Genomic DNA, 16,128 nt, shown 5'->3' with positions numbered 1-16,128 from the left:
CCTGAGAAGTTAATCCTCAAACCCTACGAGAATCTAAACTTCTATCATTCCAATATTCTAAGACTTTTCCAGTATAGATTCCTCTCGCTTCTGATAGTGTCCCGCAGGGTCTTTCTAGGCCTGAGGTCCCCCAGGGGCCCACGATGGTAAGTAGGTTTCCTTACCTCCCGGCACACAGCTGCAATCTGCCCTTCATCCATGCAGGTTTCAGTCACGACATCTGTTAAGGAGCCACCAGCCAAGTATTCCATGACGACCCACAGTTCGTCCCCTACTAGGTAACTGCAAAGGCAGGAAGTCAGAGAGAGAAAAGCAGTGGAACAATGAAAAAATCTGTGAGCCGCAGTGCTTCCTGAACCTTCAAGGCACAGGAGAAAAAGTCCAAGTCAGCAGCGTTCCTTTCATGGCCCAAAGCCTGCCATTTAGAGCTATTTTCATGGAGAATTATGGGGCTGGCTCAGAGTGGAAATCTTAACTTCCCACATGACATTGCTATGTGACCACCCAAGAGTCCCTCCACTTCTCCTGCAGTGCTTTCTTCAGGACAGGAGAGGCCCTGAGCTTTAATAAAGAATTGGGACTGGCCCACAATTATTATTAAGGCCTCAAAAACACTCACAGAATAGGATGGACAAAGGGGCTCTATTATTTTCTTGCTCCTCTGATCAACCTTAACTGGATGTGGTATAAACTATCTCTCCACCTCTCCCATTATTTGCTATTGTGTTCAGTTATCAGTCAAGTCCAACTCTGCATGACCTCATTTGAGTTGCTGTTGGGGGTTTTTGTGGGGGGAAGGGGCAAAGATATTCAGAGTTGTTTGCTATTTCCTTATCCAGCTCATTTTACAGATGAGAAAACTGAGACAAACAGGGTGAAGTGACTTGCCCAGGATCACCCAGCTAGTTAAGTGTCTTAGGCTAGATTTGAACTCAGGAAGATGAGTATTCTTGACTCCAGGCCTCCTTATACATTGCAACCACTTAGCTGTCCCCTTTCCCATTTTAAGAATGAGAAATAAGAAAGCAAAGAATTGAGGAAGCCGTTTAAAGACCCTTCCAATTTTAAGAATCTGAGATCCTGTGTTTCTAAGAGACCAAGATTCTATAGTTCCAAGATTTTAAGATGCCAAAGTTCTAAGTTGCCAATGATCTATGACTTTCTATGGAACCCTTTATGGGTAGTATTCTGGATGTTCACCTGGACCATTTAAGTCCTGATAAAAAGACCCATTTTAAAAAGACAAGGATTAGCAACCAAGACCTGCCTTGGGACACTTAAAACAGAGAGAGAAAATTGGAGCTGAGCCTCTAAACAAAGAAACGTGACGGATGACCTCTCAGTAGGAATGATTCACCAGCACACCAGATCTTCAGCACTTCCTGAATAGGGAGTGTGTGTGTGTGTGTGTGTGTGTGTGTGTGTGTGTGTGTGTGTGTATGCATGTGTGTGTGTGCTGGTAGAGGAGGATGGCAGAATGCTGTCGGTCTGTTATAAATAAATAAATGCGTACAAAATCAAGAATGCTTTACTCTTTCAAAGTACTTTTATACCCATTACCTGGCCTGTTGGAGAGTAGGTAGAAGAGTGGATTTTGGATTCAGAGAGTCCTGCCATTTATTAACTATGGGCAATGCACTTAATCTCACTGAGCTTAGTTATATTGTCAGTAAATTGGGGATGATTACATTTGTGCTATCTACCTTTATAGTGTTAGGAGGCAACAGCATAGTAAATTTTAAAGTGTTTGAGAAACCAAGGAATGTGATATCATCAATCAGTCAATAAACATTTATATTAAGCACTTATTATATGCCAGGAATTGTGCTAAGGGCTGGGAATATGGAGAAAGGCAAAAATATGGTCTCTGCCTCAGGGAGCTCCCAGTCAAATGGGAGAAATATATATATATATGAAATTAATCAGGAATACAGACAACATATATGGAATATCTAGAGGGTGAAATAAATATATATAATTAATCAGGAATACAGACAACATATATGGAATATCTAGAGGGTGAAATAAATATATAATTAATCAGGAATACAGACAACATATATGGAATATCTAGAGGTGAAATAAATATATATAATTAATCAGGAATACAGACAACATATATGGAATATCTAGAGGGTGAAATAAATATATATAATTAATCAGGAATACAGACAACATATATGGAATATCTAGAGGGTGAAATAAATATATATAATTAATCAGGAATACAGACAACATATATGGAATATGTAGAAGGTGACTCAATGGTCTTGTGATCTCTTACTGCCAACCTAGAATAGATAGGATATGAATGAGATCCCACGCCTCAAACAACCACCCCCTTCTCCTGTTAAGCTACTCAACATCTACTATGCCCCAAGCACAGTACTTTATGAATAAAAACCCCAAAGAAGGTTCAGTGGTGCCCATGCTTCAGATAAAGAGAATATTATTGGTTTTATCATGAAATCATATATATGTGAAACCTAAAAATTTAAATTCAAAAAATAAAAAATAAAATAAAATAAATTTTGATACCCCAAAGTGAGGGAGCTTGGGGATGTTGGCCAGGCTGAACTAGGAAGAGTATAAGGTGGCTCCAACAGGAACCCACTTCAACTTGGCACTTTGGACTTGGAAGAAATTGTTATGAACAGGAAGCCATGGCATGTGCTTGTTTCCCTACCTGAGTATTGATGACAATTCCCAGCCAGGAGCTCTGTACAAGGAGACATGGCACTGTCCAATAAGGGGAGACTAGGTAGAAGGGATCCATGGAACCAAGGCTCAGACTAAAAGAAGAATCCAAGGTTTCATGGACTCATAGAACCCAAAGCTAGAAATTACTCATAGAAACCCAAACCTGGGAATCATTTAAGTCAAACCTGACACAGGAAGCCCCTCTCCAAAATTCAACCTACGGAGTGTGCCAACAGTATTAGCGCAAATTAGGTAATTTAAGAATAGAATACAAACAACTGTGGGAATTAGGGAGGGCTTCACTTGAACCAGGACTTAAAAGAAATTAAAGACTTCTGGGAGACAGAAATGAGGAAAGAGGCCATAGCAGATGTGGGGGACAACTTGAGCAAAAGCATAGTGGTGAGAGATGAAATGCCAAATTTGAGGAACAGTAAGAATTCCAATGTGGATGGAACAAAGGATACACAAAATAGAGGGTCAGCAGATTGTGGTCTCTAGCTCCATTAAAAGCATTTCTTTTGCTCAAACATCTGCAATGAAGGGGAACTCACTATTTCTCCTGATGCTTCCTGCCTCACTCTGATATGGCCCAAAGGATTAGACAGTTCTTCTTTATACTGAGTTGAAATCCACATCCTTCCCCTCAAAAATTTCCTTCTCACTGCTCCTGGTTTTACCTCCAGACAGCACCAGAAAAAAATCTGTTCTCATGTCCCCTTAACAAGCTTTCACATATTGGAAAAGAGCAATTATGTCCCTCTCACAACTTCACTTTCTTCTGATTGTTGTGCCTAAACCTACTAGATAAAAGACCAGATATTAAATCAGGAAGCTCCCAAAATCAAATCCTGTCTCAAGCAGAATTTGCACTCAGATCCTCCTGATTCCAAGTCTGTCATTCTACTCAGCAAATCCTATAGCTGTCCTAGTGGAACAACTAGGTCCTCTTGAAGCAATCCAGTCCACTTTTAGACCATTGTAAGGATTAGCAAAATTTTTCTCACATTGAACTAAACTTTGTCTCTCTGCAGTTTCTATCTAATTGTTCCTGTTTCTGTCCTGTGGGATCAAGGGGAAATGTATAATCCTTCTTCTACATGACAGCCTTTACCAATCTGATAAGAGCTATCATGTTCCTTACAGAATTTCTGTGAGCTAAACATTTCCCAGTTCTTAAAAATAATCTTTATGTAGCACAGTTGTTAACAAGCCTCTCATTGTCCTGGCCACTCTCCCCTGAGAATAGGCCCACATGCTTCGCTTACAACACCTTCCCCAAAATGGGCCACTTAGAACGAGACAAAGAACAAGACAAAGTACTTCCGACATAGGCTGACCATGGCAGAGAGATGAACCGTTCCATTACTTTGTACATCACACTTCTAGTTGATGCAGAAAAAAATTACAATAGCTGAGATATTCTGAGAGTTCCCACTGACCAAAAGCCTCTGATAATTTTTAAATAAACTTGTATAAAGCATTTTATCCTTATGAAACTGATGCTTTGATCCAAGTACAGGGCATGATGCTTATCCCTATTAAACAGAAAGTCCTGTGAAATTACTTTTTATTTGATGTGGCCCATTACTTTAACTTGTCAAGGTTTTTCTGAACTTTTCATCAAGGTTTTTCTGAACGCTGATTCCATTCTACATGTTTTCATCCAAATGACTGATAAAACTCTGAATAGTACTGGGCAAAAGAATTGGGACACCCCATAGAAACCTTTCTTCTGGTGGATATTAATTCCCAAATCACTGCTTTGGGATTTAGTCATATGTGCTCAAGCCAATGGAATTATTTGCGGTCTTTTTATTGGCCGCCATCAGTCATAATGTTGATACTCTCAATCAAATCCCTTTTCTCTGAAACTACTGTGTATCCTATCCTCACCTTCCCTATTCTGTACTTGGTAAGACGGTTTTGAAAACTAAGTAGACAACATATAATTTAACTGTTTTTCACATCTTTTTATCTTTTTGGATCCATCATGCTAGCTGCATCTTTTTACAACCTGACTTTGCAAGATATACTTGTAAGCTTTGTGTCAACTACACATCTGTCAAGGATTCTTCCTATGGCCTCATTCAAGTCGCAAATAAAAATGTTCCCTATCCCCATAGGGACCTGGAGGACTCCACTAGAGGAGTCCATCCGATACATATGTAAATTTTCAAACAGAGAGCTATATTTGATTCTCTGCCAAATTTCTAAAAGGGTTTATTAAAGGGCACTGTGGAACCACAGAGAAGGAGGCTTATTTTATAGACAAAAAGGCCTGAGTTTAAGTCCTATCATTGTGGACTATGTGATGCTGGGCATGTCGCTGATGTTTAGGCCAATCATTATTGGCCTAAATTATTGCCATCAACTAGACTATATCTCTTCATCCTATCCACAAGTTCAGCATAAGACACTTCTGGAAATAAACTACCACATTCTGTTGATCCACCTATCTAGGAACCCATCCAAAACGAAGTGAAATCCCTCTAGCATAATCCTCTGTTTTCTGGGATCATTGCTTTCTTTTCTAGATGTCTAATAACTATATCTTTCACATGCACACCATATCATATCTATGATTTCATTGGTATAGGAATTCCTAGAAAGGAATTTTTCCTACCCACAAGGACTGGTACCTTCTCTACAATGTAGAACCTTTGTGATTTGCCTAGAATATCAAAGACATCAGCGACATGCCCAGCATCACATAGTCCACAATGATAGGACTTAAACTCAGGCCTTTTTGTCTATAAAATAAGCCTCCTTCTCTGTGGTTCCACGTGCCCTTTAATAAACCCTTTTAGAAATTTGGCAGAGAATCAAATATAGCTCTCTGTTTGAAAATTTACATATGTATCGGATAAATTAGCACCAGGCCTGAAATCAGTAATATCTGGGTTCAAATCCAGTTCCAGATATTTATTAGCTAGACAGGTTTCTTCATCTGTAAGATAAACTGTAAAAGGAAATGAGAAATTACTTCAGTATCTCTATCAAGAAAACCCCCAAAAACATCATGAAGAGTTGGACATAATTATAAAATGACTGAACAACAATACAAGTAAAATGTTTTATAAATCATAAGGGACGATATAATTGCTGGCAATTATCGTTGTGTGGAAAACAATTTGCAAACCTTAAAACACTATAAAAATGGGAACCATTACAGAGATGACCACAAATTGAAAATGCTAGAAGGAAGATTCTTATTTGGTTATCAGTTAGGCAATAACCTACTCCCCCCAGGTACCTTCCAACTTTGTGATTCTGTAGAATGCCTCCCCATCAGCCTCCAACTGACTATATATGAAACAACATACCTGTCCAGGTAGTTCACAATGTTGGGGTTCTTGTTTTCCCTCATGACCAGGATCTCATTAATGATTAGCTCCTTCTTGGGTTGCTGTTGTAAGTTCATCTGCTTAATGGCTACCTGAATTCAGAACACAGCAAAAGGTCAAAGTCACTTTTAAAAATCTGTAATAGGGACCTAGATGGAAGCTCATCTTGCTTACCATCAAGGAACTGGGGCTGTCCAGTGTCTGGCCAATGAGACATCACCACAAAACCCAAAAGACAATTAGATGGTGCTGATTAGGTTACTGTAGCATGCCCCTCTCCCCCCGAAACCAGGACATCTGCTCAGAGATTGGACTCTCTGCACAAGGTCACCCATGTACTAAGTGTCACAAATGAGGATGCACTTGAATTCTGACAGGAGAAATGATCTGGAGGTTAGATGGCCTAGGTCCTGATTCTGACAAAGCTGACCCAAGGCAAGTCCCTTGCCTTTATGACACTCACTGGCAGGCTTAGTTCCTTCACCTTCAAATTTGCAATGGAGGTACTTAGATGACTTCTTTCAAGGGGCCACAGACCTAAGAGGTCATCTTGTTCCATTCCTTCGTTTAACAAGGAAGGAAACCAAAGTCTGCAGAGAAAAATGACTGCCCAAGCTCACACGTGTTAATAAGTGCCAGAGGCGGAATCTGAACCCACTTGTGTAGTTCCAAATCCAGTGTCCCTGCTACCATACCACATCACCACCCTACATTACCAGAAATATAGTGCTTTATAAACCTTATGGTGCCACAGAATCAAGGGCTTTAAATACCGGCACTCCTCCTGGAATGGACTGAGGCAGCTAGGTGATGCAGCAGATACAACCCTGGGCCTGATGCCAGGATGCCCAAGCTCAAATCTAGTTTCAGAGATTTACTAGCCTAGGGAGGTAGGCAAGCCACTTCTGTCTGCCTCAGTTTCTTCATCTACAAAAAGAAAATAATGATAGCACCTTCCTCTTAGGATTACTGGCAGGATAAAATGAGGTAATACTTTAAAGTTACTATATAAATGCCAGCTATTATTATTAGTAGTACATTAGACGTGAATGCAAAGTCTTTTATAAACTGCAAAGTATTATATATATAATGTTTGTAAATATGTATACTCTATTATATTATATAATATAATATGTAATGATGGAAGTAGAAAAAACAAATTTAAAGCTTAGTTTGTAAGCTCTTCAAGGACAAAAATACCGTCTTGTGCAATTCTCTATTTCCCAATATTAAACCCCAGACCCTGTATATTTCAGGTGCTTAAAAAGGATTTGTTGTCTTTGCACCTCTGCTTGAATGAATGCTCAATGAGGGCAGACATCATCCCTAATTCATCCTTGTGACCTCAGCACCTAAGTCAGAGACTCATGCTTAATAAAGGTTTGTTGACCTGAACATAACTAGAAATTCAGCAAACCTTCATCTTATTAGAATTCATTCTGGCAATCTTTAATAAATGTCTTATGTATAAGATATATCACAGTAAGCAACATGAGCTCCTGGTTTAGGCAGGCAGATGGACTAGTAGATAGAGCACTGGACACAAAGTAAGGAAAATCTGGGTTCAAATCTGGCCTCAGACACTTCAGAACTATATAAACCTGAGCAAGTCACTTAAGCTGTCTGTCTCAGTTTCCCCATCTGCAAAGGGAATAAAAATAGTACTTCCACCCCAGGATTAAAGTGCTGCATAAATGCTAGCTATTATTACTGCTGTTATTGCTATTATTACTATTGAAGGAGAAAGACTATCCCCTTTGAAGTTCAAATGATGTCACTTTTTCTGTTCCCATGTGACACTAGATACACAGTTTCATCATCACTAAAATGAGGAGGCAATTAGACTGGATGATCTCCAAGGTTCCTCATGGCTTTCCACAGACAATCTTTTGCTACTAAGAAAAGAAACCCCGCCATGTTGGTGGTTTCCTTCCTCCTAATGATAGCCAGTAGCTCCTACCTCCCAGACCAACCCTGGAGCATTATGCTTCCATCCATTATTCAGAACAGCAAATTCCCTGGTGCTGACAGCTCGATCAAAGACCCAGAGAACAGCCTTTCCTGAAGCACTGCATTAGCTGTTCTAATGGGACAACTTCCATTCACAGGTTATGACCACAAACGGCCCAGGGCAACGTGAGATCAAACTCCTTTTCCTGCCTCTACACAACAGAGCCTCTAGGACCTTCCAGGAATTCCAAGTCTGGAGCTTCTTCCCCTAAGACCCAGGGAATATGGAAGAGGGAACCAAGCAGTAAACTGACTCTACAGCACTTTAAACACTAAAGCACTTTGGTTTATAATGTGTCAGGCTTCTTGAGAATGAGTTTTATTCCCTTTGGTATCCCCATCACCTAACAGTGTCTGGCATACTGTAGGCATTTAGCAAGCGATTGTTGGTTGCCATATCTGTCTCTCACAATACTCATTATAGAGATGAGGAAACTGAGACACAGAAAGGGAAAGTACCAATTCACTTAATTAGTAAATGGCAGAGCCAGGTTTTATAATACTTGGTCCAGCAATGTTGGCTCACTGAATAAAATGATTTCTCTTAGAAAAGAATTAGAGAACCTTAAGATTAATTAATTAACATTGGGGATTGATCCTGACCTTCCCCGTTTAGAGGATTAAATATGAGCTATTATCCATGTCCTTTGAGCTCTTAAGACTTTCTATGGAATGCTGTTCCTTGGGCAGCTAGGTAGTGCAGTGAATAAAGTGTTGAGCCTAGAGTAAGGAAGGCTCATCTTCATGAATTCACATCCACTTATGTAGACAAATCATTTAACCCTGTTTGTCTCAAATTTCTTATGTATAAAATGAGCTGGAAAAGGAAATGACCAACTACTCCAGTGATCTTTGCTAAGAAATCCCTAAATGGAGTCACAAAGAGTCAGACATGACTGAAAAATGACTTGACAACAAAAATTGTTCCTCAGCCATATTCTGCCCATTCCTCATGCTAAGATATATATCCCTTTGAAACATTCTACCAGCCAAATTCATCTATTTCTTATACTCTGAACTCAGCATTCCTTTTACTACATCCATGTTTTTGCCCAGCCTCACCCTCATATCCAGAAGGGACTCTCACCTCCATCTCTCTTTAGAGAAGGAGGTTCTTAGCCGGAATCCATGAATTTAGTTTTTATTGTTTGATAAATGATAAAATAATTTCAATAAAATTAGTATTCCTTGGAAAGCTACATATTTTGTTTTATGCATTTAAAAAAACATTACTCTGAAAAGGAACCCACTAGTTTCATCAGAGTGCCAAGGTGGTCCAATAACGACAACAAAAACAATTTAGGAACTTTTCAATTAGAGAATCCCTGACTTACTTGTAAGCTTAATTCATCATTATGGAATATTATTGTTCTGTAAGGAATGACCAGCGGGATGAATACAGAGAGGACTGGTGAGACTTACATGAACTGATGCTAAGTGAAATGAGCAGAACCAGGAGATCATTATATACCTCAACAACAATACTGTTTGAGGATGTATTCTGATAGAAGTGGAGCTCTTCGATAAAGAGAGCTAATTCAGTTTCAATTGATCAAAGATGGACAGAAGCAGCTACACCCAAAGAAAGAACACTGGGAAGTGAATATAAACTGCTTGCATTTTTGTTTTTCTTCCCGGGTTATTTATACCTTCTGAATCCAATTCTCCCTGTGCAACAGGAAAACTATTTGGTTCTGCACACATATATTGTATCTAGGATATACTGTAACCTATTCAACATGTAAAGGACTGCTCGCCATCTGGGGGAGGGGGTAGAGGGAGGGAGGGGAAAAATCGGAACAGAAGTGAATGCAAGGAATAATGCTGTTACCCTGGCATGGGTTCTATCAATAAAAAGTTATTTAAAAATAAATAAAAAAAGAAAAGAGAAAAAAAAAAGCTTAATTCATGCTTTTCTCATTATTCAGTTTTGTCCAACTTTTCATGACACTATGGACCACAGCATGCCAATATTGGCCATGACATTTTCCTGTCAAAGATACTGGAGTGGTTTGTCAAGTTAAGGCAAATAGAGGTTAGTAATTTGCCCAGGATCACTTGGCTAATAAGTGTCTGAAACTAGATTTGAATTCAGGTCTACTTGTCTCCAGGTCCAGTGCTCTACCCACCATACCATCTAGGTTACTTCATATATTACCTCCCAAAGGTAGACTTTCCAAATTCCTCTAGGCACTGTGTTTTCTCTCTCTTCTTAAATAATCATGAATTTGTTTATTAATTTCCTTGTTGTATCTACTCCAATAAAATGAAAGCCCCTTGAGCACAAAGACTGAGTTTTAAAATTTTGTCTTTGTATCCTTGGTGTCTGGCAAGGTACTTGAACTTAGCAGGTGCCTAATAATTGTATGTTTGTTCAAACTAAATAGGAAGAAAATATATGACACAGAATATTTGGGCTAGGACCTCAAAATTGTATAACCAAAGGATGTTAGAAAACAGAACAATAAAATTTAAACACAAAATGCCACGTGTTCACCATTGTTCCCCTTATAGCCTTCTCATCCAGGAAGATCCTTCAGCTCCTACAGGCTTTAAAGGCTGGGACCTCTTCTTTTGGTTTGTTATTTCTTTCCAGAGCCTCCTTTTTAAAGAAGGGCCCCAGGGGGTCAAATATATTTGCACCTTCATTCCTCTCTGAATGTTCTTCCTATCTCTCCAGACTTTTTCTATCAGGCTCCATCACCCTGTTTCCTTTTCAGCTTCCTTTTATATGTTGCCTTCCCCCCTTAGACTATAAGTTCCTTGTGGACAGGAACTGCCTTTGTTTTTGTTTCTACCTATTTCCCTAGAACTTAACACAGTGTCTGGCACATAGTAAATACTTAATAAATGCTAATTGAATCCTATATCTGGAAAGAATCCTACAAACTACATAAAAACTTCCTCAATTTACAATTAAGGAGAACAACAGAAAATGATTTGCCCAAGATCCCATGGTAAGCTTGCCTCTTTTACCTATTTCACTGTGGTTAGGATACAAGAAGTGAACAAAATGCTTTTACTCTTCTCCGCAGAATTGGTTTTCATTACAATACAAATTTTGCTATAAGAAAAAAATGTCTTGAGTAAATAATAAGATAATTCTACCAACTAGGGCTATGGGAACAAAGTTTGGATTTTTAAAAAAACAACTAATATCCAGTACAGTTTGAAAAGCAGTTGTCAGTAATTGACACTCACCTCTTGTCCAGTGGCCACATCCACTGCTGTGTATACTGTGCCTGAAGCTCTGTAAGTCAATGAGGAAGGAGGAGAAAGAGAGAGAGAGAGAGAGAGAGAGAGAGAGAGAGAGAGAGAGAGAGAGAGAGAAAGAAAGAAACAGCTATTTAATATAGGGACATCAATTATTTATTTTAATTCCAAATTCATGCTTCTTAATATATACTTTATACATGCATATGTATGTACTTGGACAATTAGATGGCACAGCGGATAGTGTCAGGCCTGGGGTAGGAATATTCATTTTTCTGAGTTCAAATACATTCTCAGGAATGGATTTTCCTGGGCAAGTCACTTAACTCTGTTTGCCTCAGTTTCCTCAACTATAAAATGAACTGAAAAAGGAATTGGCAAACCATTCCAGTATCTTTGCCAAGAAAATTCCCCATGGAATCATGAAAAGTCAGTCAAAATGAAATGATTGAACAACAAATATGTATATATACACTCATGCAAATCATATGTTGTTTCTATATAAATGAAATTACAATGTAATTATGTATTGCTTACATATAAGCACATACCTGAAAAGCACACATACTGAACTATTCAATCCATATAGGGTCATACAGGCAGAAAACAACCCTCTCATAAAGAGAAACAGATTTCTACAATTATTATAGGCCATCAACAAGACTCTGTAGGGTGTGGCACTAGAATTGGATTCAGAGAGTCTAGAAGAGTGATAGGATGAGCTCTTACATTCCATATGCTCCCATTCTGTAATCTAATGGCATATGTTCTAAAGTCCCCTCTATCCCAAAATACTTCATGGATCTATGACTATATAGTACAAACCAAGAAAATCCAAATTTTGTGCCAATAATCGAGACTCTTTATTAGAATGTGTTTCTTTCTGAGGTAGGGGTGGGAATGATGGTAGGAAAAAACCCAATTTGGCAAATTAAAGTAAAAGATTATTAAATGTCCATGGTGTATATGGCACAATTTTGTGACCCTGCATCTTATAATCTTTACATTTGGACAGTACTTTTCATTGAAAAATAGAAGAGATCCAATTATATACTATGGCAGGAATTCTTTGGAGCCTATTTAAGATTACAAGGAATTTACAAGTATACATTTTGGCCTGAAAATTACAGTAATCAGGGCCACAGAATCTTAGACAGCCTTTTGCTAAGGAGAACAAACCCTATGAATTTGGAACTAACTCAAAATCCTGTAGTCTCCTATCAAGATGACCAACTGCACAGGGCTTATTCTTAAAAGAACTATCTCCCCCTCTGCTACTCCTACAAGGTCCAGACATTATGTAGGACTATGATTAGTTAACAATAAGTGCCCCAAAGGCTGCTTAGACCTATAAGCCACTACAAAATGCTCTCTTTCTCTCACCCTCTCCCTTCTTCCCTTTCTTCCTTTTCCTCCCTCCCTCCCTCTCTTTTCCTCTCTCTCTCTCTCTCTCTCTCTCTCTCTCTCTCTCTCTCTCTCTCTCTCTCTCTCTCTCTCTCATTTCCATAAGACAGACATGCAATTAGCCTTTAGTCTCCAGGACTTCAAAAAAAAAACAAAAAGCCACCCACAGACATAAAGGCAGGCTGTGGGTGTAAAAGAAAGCAGACCCTGAGCAATGAAAGAATTTTAATACATGATAGATCTAAGTGGACCAAGCATCTTCGAGACCTCTTCTCTACAAACAACAAGATAGAAACAGGCTTAGCTGGTACCGCCCTGGCTACAATGCCACCAGTACCTCATTTCATCACAGAGGGTCCACAGTAGGTAAAAGATTGGCAAACATGGTCATGAACACCTCCATCCATCACAACAATAACATAAGAAAAGCACTTTGATCACTGAGTGGAAGCACAGGGCCACCACCCTTTCTGCCAGGCTTTCCTATCTTGGCTTTTTATTGTCTTTGGGGGGAGGAATTCAGACCAGTCATTTCATGGTTGGAGGAAACCCCCTCTGCCAATATAGACCAGAAACTACTGGGCAACTTGTGATCCCTAGAGATCTGTCTGGGGCACTAAGAGGTTCAGTGACTAAGTTGAGACCAGGGTCACAATGACACATATATGTCAGACCAGAGTCTTCTTGACATCAAAGATAGGGCTATCCATTACCCCAAACTGCTTCTGTTACTTATTATCTAGGACAGATACAGGGCATCTGAGGTCTAGGGAACCTTCAATACTGAAAAATTATGCCAGTCCCCTACAGGCCCCCAAGCTCTTGGCCAAGAGCAGGAATGCTTACATAGCACTTTCTAATTCTTTAATGCAGTTACACTGTAATACTCTGTATTACAACTATCTGAAATGGGATATCACCCATCTGTTTGAGGGATTCTTAACCCTTTTTGTATGTCACAGACTCCTTGCAGTCAGGACAGGCTTTTGGATCCTTTCTTAGAATAATGTCTAAATTTCTTTTGAGAGAGAGAGCGACAGAGAGACACAAAGACACAGACGCAGAGAGAGAGAGAAAATGGAAAAGGGAGAGAAAGAAAGGAGAGAGAAAGTAAAGAAAGGAAGAAAGAAAGAGAAATGGAGAACCAGAAAGGGAATGGAAGTTAAGATCTCAGAGTTAGCAATGAAGCTATGCTTTAATACATAAATGAATGAATAATAAATTTTTACTATTACATATAATTTGTTCAGTTCACAATTATATATGTATACCTAATATCTAATAAATACATGCACAGATGACTAAGATAGGAGAGGGAAATAAAAAGGTCAGAAATGAAGGCCTACAATGATAAGTATAGGTAGTTTAGACTGAGGGTCCCTAATCTATTTTACATCACAAGCCTCCACTTCCACTTTGACAGTCTGATAAAAGCAATGGACCTTTTATCAAAATCATGCTTTTAAAAATGTAAAATAAAATACGAAGAATAATAAAAGGAAACCAAAATTTAACAAAGATAAAAATGGCATTTTCCTCCCTCCTTCAAGTTTATGGACCTCCTGCCTCCTATCCTTAGATTCCATGCAAATTGAGGACTTTGGGCTAAGAACACCCAATCTAGTACAGATTGGCTGCTATTTTGGGGAGGTGGGAGGGAGAAAACTTTGGAACTAAGACTCTTAGAAAAATGGATGTTGTCTTTTCAACAATGAGATGATTCAGGCCAGTTTCAATAAACTTGTGACGGAGAGAGCCATCTGCATCCAGAAAGAGGAGTGTCAGGACTGACTGTGGATCACAACTTAGTTCATCTTTTTTGTTGTTATTTGCTTACTTTTTGTTCTTTCTTATTTTTTTTTTCCCATTTTTATTTGATTTTTCTTGTGCAGAATGATAAATGTGTAAAAATGTACAGAAGAACCACACATATTTAATATATATTAGATTATGTGCTGTCTAGAGACTGGGGAAAGTAGGGAGAAAAATTTGGAACATAAGGTTTTGCAAAGGTGAATGTTGAAAACTATCTTTGCATACATTTTAATAATAAAAGCTATTATTTAAAAAAAGAAAAGAAAAATGAATGTTGAAAACTATCTTCACATGTAATTGGGAAAATAAAATATTATTCATTGAAAAAAGCAAACAATCAATCTATTTGAATATATGTGTCTTAAGGACAAGTAATCTTGCTGTATCTCCTCCTAGAGCCCATAGCAGTTGCCTAATAAAGATTGGTTGTTTTGTCTCTAAATTTCTTGGGCTGACCTACAATTTTTGACTTTTTTCACAGGATTCATGTATAATAACAACAATTGACATTTAAGGTCTGACAAGTACTTCACATACACATTTGATTCTCCCAACAACTCTGTAAGTTCAAAGGTCTGGATTTGGAAATTGAGGCAAAGATTAAAATGACTCGCCTGCAGTCTGTCCTCTTCCAATAAATCTTTTCTGGCCCCTCTAGATCCTCTTTCCCTTTGTGAACTGCAATGAGAGACAACCTGTTTTCTGGAACAGGTGGAGGAAGACAGATGGAGCAGAAGACCAGAGGGAGGCTGGGCTTTGTACAGGAAAAGGAATGAGGAGACAGGACACAGTGAAGCAAAAGAAATAGGGTTGGTGTTTGAAGGAGAAAGAATGATACAAAAGAACACTGGTGTTGGAAACGGAAAATCTGGGTTCAAGTTCTGCTCTGTTGCTTAATAGCTATGTGACTGCAGGTAGGTCATGTAATGTCTCTGAGACTCATTTTCCTTTAATGGTAAAATTAAGATTGTAATGTGAAAAGGGAGGAACAACAGCAAAGAATTAAAAGTGAATGTTAATAAAATTACAAAGAACAAACAGTCCCAAAGAAGAGACACAAGACACTTCTTCCCACTCCTTTGCAGAGGTGGGAGAACCATGAGCAGGGAACACTGCATGTATTTTCATATTTTTCAATATAGTTAGTGCTTTTGCTGATTTTTTTCTTCCTTTAAAAATATTCTTTGTTATATGGGTTTGCATCCTGTGGGGGAAAGAGGAAATTTAGGTGTAAATTTAGGCAGTATAGAAACAAAAGATTAAAAAAAATTATTTTAAATGAATGGTTAGGATTAAGGTGCTCTCAGGTTTCTTCCAACTCTTAATCTATGATCTACTGACATATGCGTCCATGATTATTAGCTGGGTAATCACAGACAAGTATTCCCATCTGTAAAACGGGGATAAATAAATAATGTTTCTGAAGAATCAACTAGCAGCAGCACCTCACTGAGCTCCACCATCTCCTTTCTTTTCTCTGAGATCTCTCAGCCTTCCCCATACATATGCATTACTTTGAAAATCCATATTAGAATGCAAAAGTCCTCCATTGAAAAAAAAAAAAAGTCTCTCCTGGACTTTCTCTATTATGCTCTATCAACCTCTTCACTCAAGTAACTCTCCCCACTCTTGGACCAAT

The 16,128-nt window shown here is 38.6% G+C and overlaps 1 protein-coding gene across 3 annotated transcripts in view; it reads right to left on the bottom strand.

Moving 5' to 3' along the window:
- Positions 1 to 16,128, bottom strand: part of PAK1 (p21 (RAC1) activated kinase 1) — a 192,419-nt gene that overhangs the window by 11,272 nt on the left and 165,019 nt on the right. For all 3 annotated transcript variants that reach the window (XM_051987057.1, XM_051987058.1, XM_051987056.1), the window contains exons 9-11: positions 11,259 to 11,307; positions 6,027 to 6,139; positions 165 to 282 (exon numbers count right to left, since the gene is read on the bottom strand). In XM_051987057.1, coding sequence (XP_051843017.1) covers positions 165 to 282; positions 6,027 to 6,139; positions 11,259 to 11,307 — 280 coding nt within the window. The remainder of the gene's footprint in view (positions 1 to 164; positions 283 to 6,026; positions 6,140 to 11,258; positions 11,308 to 16,128) is intronic.

The sequence above is a fragment of the Antechinus flavipes genome, chromosome 3, assembly GCF_016432865.1.
Source record: "Antechinus flavipes isolate AdamAnt ecotype Samford, QLD, Australia chromosome 3, AdamAnt_v2, whole genome shotgun sequence".
Lineage (NCBI taxonomy): Eukaryota > Metazoa > Chordata > Mammalia > Dasyuromorphia > Dasyuridae > Antechinus > Antechinus flavipes.
This window is presented reverse-complemented; position numbering and strand designations above follow the sequence as displayed.